Below are 10,169 nucleotides of genomic sequence, written 5' to 3'. Positions count from 1 at the left end.
CAAATAAAAAGTAAAGATGGCGCGCGGTGAAACGCCCGGTGAGGCCGGTTTTATAAACATGTGTGCGTAGGCCGGTGTTGCCATAATAATTCTTAGTACCCTGATACTACAAAAATATCATTACCGTTGGATAACGTTTTAATAGTGCAGAAGCACTCACCTGGTTAGGGCTCCGGCCGATGATGTGATGCGGGGGTCTTGTGATGCGGAGTCAAGGAAATCTTCTTGTTTTTGCGATGCGGTTTATTACGAGCACAAGAAGTGAGCGGATAAAAAAACTTATGTCGACTGACAAGACTGTCTTTTTTTTGCCAGAGAGCACCCCTGCACTGTATACGGCCTAAAAAGGTTTTAGTGCGCGAACATAGGGTAACTACAATATTATAATGGCAACACTAGTGTTGACGTTTTATGTTAAGTAATAAGGTTTTGGTGTAGTTTGGTTGCAAGTGTGTGCGTGCCACTGTGTTAGCACACGGATTGGTGTAGTTTGACCGGCCTCACTTCGTTGTTCGCAGCGCCCTATCTTTAGTTTTTATTTGATCTGAGTCTCTCAGTTTCTAATTCAAATCAAATTGTCATAACTTTGGACTTTTGGAGGTTATGCCGAGATATTAATTTTTTCAGCGAAATAAAATATTACTATTTTTTCCTATACTGCTATCCAGTCTACTCGGCAAAGTAAGTATTACCGTTTATTTTAAAACACTTATAACCTATCGCCTTTGGCTAGGCGATTAAATACATTCCATCTTATAATGTTTTGCTGTTTACATACCTACATCAAGATAGAGTAAGATTACTCTGAAATTTTTCAGTCTGCATTAAGCTCACTTCTTTTAGCAATGATCTAAGCGCAGATTAGCCGCGGCTACGTGTAAAAATTAGCTAGAATTTTGTATATATTTTTTATTTTACAGATGTGGCCAATTATAATAGCATTTCTCCGTAACAACGCACCATACTTCACACTGCCGTTTGCAGCTGTTGTTGGAGTCATAGGCTACAATTTAGAGAGCATCCTTTCGGACAAATACACACCCTTTAACAGTTAGTATCTGGTTATATTTCTGCAGGGCTGGATTTAGTGTTGGGCATCTGGGGCTAAAGCCCTGGGGCCTTCACAAAAGAGGGGCCCCCATAATCCCAGAATAGACTTTGGAAATATTTCTTTGACAGACGATTCTGATAGAATATCAGCATGGCAGGCGTCTAATGCCTTAGCATAATGCTGAGTCAGCGGCCGTTTGCGGGGACACACAAAATCGTGTATTTACATTTTTGTATTTTAAACGCGGGGTTGCAGGCCTCCCATCCCTGTCTATATCTGCTTGGCCGGCAGCCCCCTACTTCCCGGCCTCTACAGTAATGTACTATTCAAGTTTTGCTACCCTGGTTTGATTGTGCTAGCCTTCCCAGGGAACTTCCTGTGCTGGCATTTCATGTGTCCTAAATTTGATGAGTTGTACAATCACCCTTGTGCATAGGTTGTAATAAGATTGAAGACCTTCCTCATTTTCATCTGGAATGCGATCAGAGTAAGGACACAGAAACAGGCATCTGGATGGTATGGGCTTGTTGAATGGAGAAGAAGCGATGCTGATTTACAGGTTCATTAGACAGGCTTTTGCATCCAGAGACTAGTTTTCAGCACAAGGGAGAGTGTAACATGTATCTGAAGCTCCCCACGCGGCTGACATAGTCACATTTTGGTGTACTAAAACCTCGTTGAAATATAAGATTTAAAAAAGTTTTTTTTTTTACAGAAGCTATCCAGGACCAAAGACTGGAGCGACAAGACGACACTCAGGACCCAACAAAAGTGGAAAAGTTGCAGTACAAAGAAAATGTTTTAGGAAAAAATGTGTCACCGTCTTTACAAAAGGACAAATTGTAGTTAGATTTTTTTTTTGTTATAGAAATGAAAACCTTAAAGGTCTCTATCCATTCCACTGTGTTATACCATGACTATAATAGCAAAATGTGTCAGGCAAAAATATTTATATTCTTCATACTTATTGAAAAGTATGAGACCATGCCCACTAAGTAAAGCACGTATCGTAACCAACCGTCGCCGTCGCGTGTCTGTCAGGGGTTGGACACTCCTAGGTACGTTCGGCCGGCGCACCTTTGCAACAGGTGCACGGCAGTGGGTTGCCGCTAGGCTCACTCGCACGCTGGACGCGTCGCGCCTGATTTCTGTACGTACCTAGCCACTCAGCTATTCGCGTGAAAAAGAAAACGGCCATGAATTGCTCTTGTCTTGCGCTGCAATAGCGACGCAGTGTATGTCTGGCAACCACAGTTGCCAGAAGCATTTTGCTAAAATATATTTGGCAACCGTAGTTGCTCAAAGCATGTGAGTGGCTAGTTACTTATTTTATTTAGCAACAATGATATCGAAATGACATAAGGGTGAAGACCAAAAAGTTGCACAGCGTTAAAGCTGCGTTGGCACATAGTTTTAATTTGCATCAACTTTTTCCATTGTGACACGAAAATGATTATTATTTATTATTGGTCTGTTTAAGGTATATTGTAGTGTTTACGGATGTATTAATAAAAAGAAGGTACAGGAATCGGAATTATCATTTTTCAGAATTCCAAAAGATATTGAATCAAAGGTAAGAAGGCATTTTCTTGTTAATACAAAATATCCATAGGACTAAAACTACTATTAAATTAAAATAACTAAAACTAAAACTTTAATTAAAAAAGAGAGGTGGGCCTCTTGGTATGGTGCCCATCACGCAGGCAGCATTTCTTGTTTTTAATTTAAACCATCATATAGTTAAATATTCTGTAAGTGTAGTAGGTGCATAATGAGAACAAGATTGTTAAATGAATATGGTTTTGCGAAATACAAATAATTAGGTAAGTACTTGTAGGTACCTACCTAACCAGGTTTTTTTATAGATTTTCGGATTGTTCACAATCAAAGTCTATTCCTTTCTGATTGAATACCGTTTAATTCACCTAAAAGTAAGCACTTTGGACCCATTTTAAAACAAATAACAATTGCCTAAGTAACTAAGTTTGCTCAAAAAATGTTTGTTTATAAGTCCTCTTGTTCTGAGAGGAGGCCTGTGCCCAGCAGTGGAACGTATATAGGCTGGGATGATGATGATGATAAGAAAGTAGGTATTAGGTAGGTATACACAAACATTCTCTTACGACAGCATGCAACGGCAAGTGGCGGCCGGTCGTTCTCTTTACTTCTCCTGTCCTGCCTAGGAATAGTTTCGTAGGTATGTTTGTAGTTATGTAGTGATAAAATTCTTTAATTGGTTGGTCAGAAATAATATTAAGACATGGTTTCGCCAATACGGAAATCTGTAGTAGGCAAAAGTAGTAGGTAGATAAGTAGGTTATCATTGTCGTGCTTTGTTGTCATGTACATAGGTTAAAGTATATTTACTTATTTATTAAAGGTAGTTTATTCATTGACGAGTGGGAACCCTGTAGGGCTACTACGAAACTCGAAGTTCGTGTCGTACCGTCCCTCTCGCTCTCGTATTAAATAGTATAAGTGTCAAAGGGACCGCACGACACGAACTATAGTAGCCCTGCTGTGCTCTTGGCGCCAAACCGGTCTCGAGTCAACAGTGCCCAACGGAATTTAAACGTTCGTGTAACATGATAAGTTTCAATTTCGCGTGCAAGTCGTAAGAGTGCGGAACGATTTATACCTAAACTTGACTTTTGTTCGAGACAGTCCCTTCTGTACGGTAGTACTATTACTTAGTTATTCTGTGGTCATAATATGCGTTTGACATTTTGTTCCGGACACGTTTCTGCTACGGTCACGACATGATACGGTGTAATGGGTAGAGAAGAGACCTTAAATGATCAGAACAGTATACATTTGTTACGTTAATAAAATGAAGTTTAACTAACAACAAAAAGCAGTTTTTTTTTTGAGATTATGGCATGAACAAGACCTTTAAGCCAGAATCTTCATTTTGGAACCGGTTTTGAAGAATTTTGAAGGGAACCAAATTAAAACAATGCGAGTTTCTTGACAGGCTATCGCGAGGTCCTTTTTACAATGAGGGCTATCGTTTTTTGTCTTTCTAGATGGCGCCACTGTTGCGTGAGGTTTTTAAGTGTGGCTTTCAAAGTCTGTTATTACGTTCGTGAAAACAAAGTATTAAAAACATATTTAATACATAATTTATTGAATCAGGCGTTATTTTGCGGAGGTCCATATCAATGAACTAAAAGAATTTCCTTGCTCACCCGCGACCTTACGATAGCTAAGCTTATGCAAAATATGCGTGTTCATGCAGTTCCTCCACCTCCACACTGTAAGAACACACACAAATCACACAAACCCATCTGAACCACCACCACACTACACTGACGCGTTTTGAACTCAACCAGAGCTCATCTTCTTTCATTTTTTTGTGTCACTCTGAAGATGAGCTCTGGTTGAGTTCGAAACGCGTCAGTGTAGTGTGGTGGTGGTGATAGATAGGTTTGTGTGATTTGTGTGTGTTCTTACAGTGTGGAGGTGGAGGAACTGCATGAACACGCTTATATTTTGCATAAGCTTAGCTATCGTAAGGTCGCGGGTGAGCAAGGAAATTCTTTTAGTTCATTGATATTTAATACACTTTAAAACCGTACCATAAAAATATCGAGCAACCACAGTCTTGCGTAGTCCCGTTTTGTTCGGAAAAAAGGGAGGACAAAAGTTTCCGAAAGACAAAACTGTCTCAAAACACAGACATTCATTGCCCCGTAACGCATAATTGCCATAGTTAATTTCAGGTAATGCAAAATATTCACAAAATTATTCTAATTATAAATAAACCCGCGTAGCTCACCCAAAAACTGTGACATTTGACATTTCGGAGACCTCTCTCTACACTAGCGCCTCTAGCGGCGAATTCATACGCGACAGCCCTCATTAAGATATTTTCGGCACTACTCTGCTTTAATCTGAGATGTGGCTTTGTGGTCTGTAAGGTAGTGAAGGAAACAGCACGAACACCAATAAATAAAACAAAATTTGATTTTCAAATATATTTCAGTAATCAAAATATAATAATAGGCTTACACGTTAATAGTTACAAATCGTATCTCATCGCGTGAAGTGTTTTACAAAACTGGGCAAAAACGCAGGGGTCCGGAGCAGTTTTATAGCAAACATTCTATACAGTAGGCGGCCGAAAAACGCCTAAAGAAGCCGCCATTACGCCTGCAAAATGGCGGGAAAACTGACAACTGGCAGCTGTCAAAAACTTTTTTTTAAATCTCCCCATTTTGGAGGACGCTTTGGTCGCGCAAAATACACGAAACAATTACTAAAACCACATATAGCCCGAATAAAAACCGATTTTTATTTACAAGCCAATAAATTACAATTAATCCCGTAGAGTATTACATATTTTTTACATAAATCCTTAGTGCATTTTTATTCACATTGTAAATCCTCGCTTTGAAAAAACTGTTCTCTTAAGTGCTACACAGTGAAGTTACTTTTTAATGTGCACTTATTTTTTTTTATGGAACAAAAAAGTTTTTCAATTAAATATAAGACCATTTTTAATTCTATTTATAAATCTATCGCTATTTATTATCATCGGTTAGTTAAATTAATACTTTCGTCCTGTAATTTACTTAAAAATGTGTTATACTTATAAAATATGATTGTATGTATAGTTATATAAGTTATCCAGCTAAGTATTTACAATAGTCTTTCTCGGCTACATATTTTATATATTTTTTTAATCTTTTAAAACAGTAGGTTCATTGTAGGCAAGCATTGTCTTTATCAATTAAATTTTTTGACCGCCAATTTTCAAACCATTAAATAATTGCATTCCACATTTTCAAATGAAAAATGTTATTTGCATTAATTTAAAATTGCTTTTGTATACTAAAATTTTAACCACACAGTAATTAAGGTTGCTTCGTTTTAGTCTACCTTTTGAAACTTTCGTAACCGACGTTTGGCTACCGGGCAGTTACGAAAAAGGATTAAAATTCTAGTTAACAGGGAATGGCGGTCAAAAACAAACTTAAAACTATGAATTACCAACCAAGAGTCAAATATCACATAACCAGAGTCTAATTCGAAAAGCAAAGTCAGGAACTTGATTCTAGGTGAGTATTTACATAATTTTTATTCTTAAAAATATTTTTTTATCACAAATAAAATTCCGCACTATTTTTTTTTTCAATAATTATGAGCAATTAGGTTTATTTAACTACTATTGGTCAAGATTCACGATGCACTGGATGTAGAATAGACTGGTAAATCATCATAAGCCTAGGATTAAAAGCTTTTAATTAAACACTTTCGTGATTTTGATTTAATCTCGAAAAACAGTTTCAGTCTTCACAGAGCAATAACACATTTTGAATCGCAAAAATAAATAAGAACTATGTAACAGCCGTGGCACTGTCTGCGTGAGAATGTTTGATTTTATTACACTATAGATAACTTAATAAGAAATGTCTGTATTGTTTAAAATAGTATTTTGGATGTTATAATAATTATTTCGTCAAAAAAACCTATGTTTCTTCAACCGACTTCAAAAAAGGTCTTCAGTTACGAAATGGTCAAATTGATTAAATTTCTAGTTTCCAAGACGGAGAATGCAGACATACTACATAGCTAAATGTAAAAAAAAGGTTTAGGTAAGTATATATTTACGCGATAACAAAAAACGTTTTTGCTCTGTTCTTACAAATAATAAATGCGAATGTCTTAAGAACGGACACAATTTTACTATAAGGTACTTAAAGCTGTCAAAAATAGATACCACGCGGTTAGTTAGCTGGCAGTAAAAATTGGTTTAACTACGTAGAACCTTAGATCATCTTAGAACACAATATTTTTTTCGCGAAATACTGTAAAATTGGATTTTAATTGCTTTCAAATAAATAAATAGTAGTAGCAAATAGCCATGGCAAATGAGTAACGTCACAGCCTGCTTATGGCTGAAGTGATCAGTGAAAAACAAGGACTTTTCAACCCACAATCTCAAAAAAAAATTTGCGTATTGACAGGTTTTAAAAAAGCGTTTTTTTTTTCATCCTTCGGACAGGTATTCAAAGGAAATGTCATCCATACTGCCATATCAAATCAATGCAGATGCAGGATGCAGGTGGTAGGACCTTGTGGAAGGTACGCCCGGACTGCTACCACCATCTTGCTCGCTAATCCTGCCGTGAAGCAGCAGTGCTTGCACTGTTGTGTTTCGGCGTGGTTGCGGTTATACAAAAGTTAAATTAAATTTTATTAGTAATAATTAATATAAAATAATTTAATTTAAATATTAAATTAATAAGTGAAATTTTAATTTAATTAAAAATTATAATAAAAATTGTATGATTTAATAAATTTAAATTTAAAATACTAAAATAGTAAATAATTATTTATTTAAACTTAAATAATTTGGCGGTATTTTAGTTCATTTAGAGGAATCTGTTTATTAATTGATAATCCACGAATAATTTTACTTAATTTATAATTTTGTATATCGTTGTTAAAAAAATATTTTTAAATAAATTTAATATTTTAAAATTTTAAAAAAAAATTAAATCAGATCAAGATGCAGATAATAATTAAGAATATAATGGATTACAATAAATTTATTTATATGAATATTAAATTGAAAAATTTAATTGAAAGTGGATTTAAATGTAATTTTATTTAATTTAATAAGACAGTCAGCCAGTTTAATTTAATAAGGCGGTCAGTTTTAGTAAGACAGTCGGTAAAATTACTAGCACTTGAGCTATCGCATCTTAGGCCTCTAGGTTGGCAATACAGATGTTTATGAGCGGTGTTGATATCTTACCATCAGGAGACCCACTTGCTCGTTTGCCATCCAGTCGAATAATAAAAAAGGAGGGTTTCTATGACAAGCTATAGTTACAGCTGGTATCTTGAGGTTCGTTTGACAACTTTGACATTTGTGTCAAGTTTGTGACTGGTTACATGAGCCAAGCAAGCAAGCAAGACTGTAATGTCACTAACGCCATCTAGCGGTTTTTCGCCTGTTTGCCAATTTCCGATGTATTGAACGATTTTTTTCGTAAAACTGTATCCGTTTAGCTTAAAAAAATGGACGCACATTTTGCAGGACGTTTTAAATATAAATAAAATAACTAACCGTCGGTTTATCCTTCTGAGCACAATTTTTCTAAATTAATGTCTATCTAAGATTTTATATTACACCTAAATCGAACCGAACGGTTGGCGAGACGCCTTGTCAGTGCATCAAGGTTCTATGTTATTTCTCATACAAAAGCATAAGTTATTGTAATAGTAAGAAACAATAAGTAAACTTCATTTGCTCATATCTTGCTTATTTTTCAACAGATATTAATATTTTTTACGTCATTCGTTTTATTTTCTACTTATGTATCTAGTTACGTATGTATGTTCAGCGACTCCTGGGGCCATCTAGTGAGCAAATATGGAAACTCTAACCGAATCCTACTTCGCGCTTCGCGCTATCGGAGTTTCTATATTTGCTCACAGGGTGGCGCTAGGTGTCGCTACACATGCATATTCCCTAACTTTTGATTTTGACTTAGAAGTTTAATCATGTATTAGAATATTTGTATATAACATAGAACTTTGATTCACATCGCTGTTTAGCTTACCGTCGTATACCAAGCATACAGTACAAAATGTATACTTAAAGCGTTTTTTTTTTTTCTATAAATAAATAATATTATAGAATAATTTACAGGGTGCTCTTTCCCTTGACCTGAAAACACTGACTAGAATATTTATACATAATAAAAAGGTCTGTTTCACCACACTTTAAACAGATTGTGATGTCATCTCTGTCTATTTTGTTCGAACTGAGATGGCGCCACAGAACTGCCACATAAAATATTATAACAACTAAGCCCATTTAAAATATATTTTTACTGCATAATAGTTCTGATAAAAGAACTAAATCAAAAGTCTTGAAACCACACGTGCAAGACAGTTTCGTCTGTGCAACACATAAATTCGCAAATATTTTGGCTTGGCTCACTTAATAATTTAAATATTCTACAAGTGACAAAAGTGAGAACGTGGCTGCACTTTACATTTTCTGGAATTCATGTTTCAAACTTGTGACACAAGTTTTACAGTTAAGGAAAACATCGTGAGGAAACCTGCACACACTTGTGAAGGGATAAAGTTGGTAGTTATGGACTTACGAGTAATAACTTACATGAATTTCTGTCAAATGTTTTTCAGGCCAAGTACAAAACACGGTCTAGATTTAAAAAATAAAACATCCCATTACAATACAAATGACATAAGTAACATTATTTAAAAATCGCTTCTTTTAAATCGTACTATACCATTTTTTATTTACATTTTTTTATTTTACTTCGTTTCTGTTCAACATTGTATTGTTTGGCCTATCCTAACGACTAATTTAAAAATATTACGCAATAATAAAAGCTTTCAGAATGAAAAACTTACTAAAAATATTTTAAAAATCCCATAGTAATTTTATCAACGTTCAATTCCTCCAAGCTGTCAAAATACTTTTTTTTTATTATAAAAGCTTCAAACTATTTAACAATAGCCGTATAAAAATGGACAAAAATCTTTTCTCTCTTTGAAAAATTACTATGGAACCCATAAAATGCTAAAAGAGTCTGCCCATAAGAAAACAAGATGCTGCCAAAAATCACAAAAAAGAATCATCTTTATCACAAAAGCAATCCTACTTGTAAGCTACAAGTTTTTTTGGATTCGGATAGTTTACATACCTAAAGACAATGCCGAGTTCCCGTAAAATACAACTGACACAAACAACTTGTTCAATTCTTTAAATAACTTTTTTATTTCACTAGTTCGAAAAACTACGACTGTTTCGACAATGAGGGCCAGCAATTCTCAAAATTCTGTTTTTTTTTTCCTTTTCCGTTTCCTTTACGAATCTATACACAAACGGAATAAGCAAAAAATAAAATAAAAAGTAGTGTATCACTGGGCAGCAAAACACTTTTTCCTCGGACGGCGTACTTTGAATCGCTCGCTCCGCTCAGAATTAAAAATAGCGCCCTTGCCGTAAAAATATCGTTTTGCTTCGTTATGAAATAACCAACTATCAAAATTCTGCTTCAATCAATCAGAAAATCAATCAAAAAAATAATTATTCATGTAATTTAATTAAATAATATGGCAACAAAAAAAA

The 10,169-nt window shown here is 35.1% G+C and overlaps 1 protein-coding gene across 1 annotated transcript; it reads left to right on the top strand.

The window, feature by feature from the left end:
• The first annotated feature begins 7 nt into the window (after window positions 1-7).
• LOC141443678 (small integral membrane protein 12-A) lies at window positions 8-2,001 on the top strand. Its single transcript, XM_074109023.1, has 3 exons — window positions 8-681; window positions 921-1,050; window positions 1,767-2,001. The coding sequence occupies exons 2-3, from the start codon at window positions 921-923 to the stop codon at window positions 1,895-1,897; spliced, it is 261 nt and encodes an 86-aa protein (XP_073965124.1). The 5' UTR covers window positions 8-681; the 3' UTR covers window positions 1,898-2,001.
• The last annotated feature ends 8,168 nt before the right edge of the window (window positions 2,002-10,169 follow it).

Source organism: Choristoneura fumiferana, chromosome 28 (assembly GCF_025370935.1).
Source record: "Choristoneura fumiferana chromosome 28, NRCan_CFum_1, whole genome shotgun sequence".
Classification (NCBI taxonomy): domain Eukaryota; kingdom Metazoa; phylum Arthropoda; class Insecta; order Lepidoptera; family Tortricidae; genus Choristoneura; species Choristoneura fumiferana.
Note: the sequence above shows the minus strand (reverse complement) of the source record. Positions and strands in the feature narration are given on the sequence as shown.

Coding starts and splice junctions, on each gene's coding strand:
- LOC141443678 (XM_074109023.1), top strand. CDS start 921: ATGTGGCCAATTATAATAGCATTTCTCCGTAACAACGCACCATACTTC. Junction 1,051..1,766: donor CAAATACACACCCTTTAACA/GTTAGTATCTGG, acceptor TTTTTTTTACAG/AAGCTATCCAGGACCAAAGA.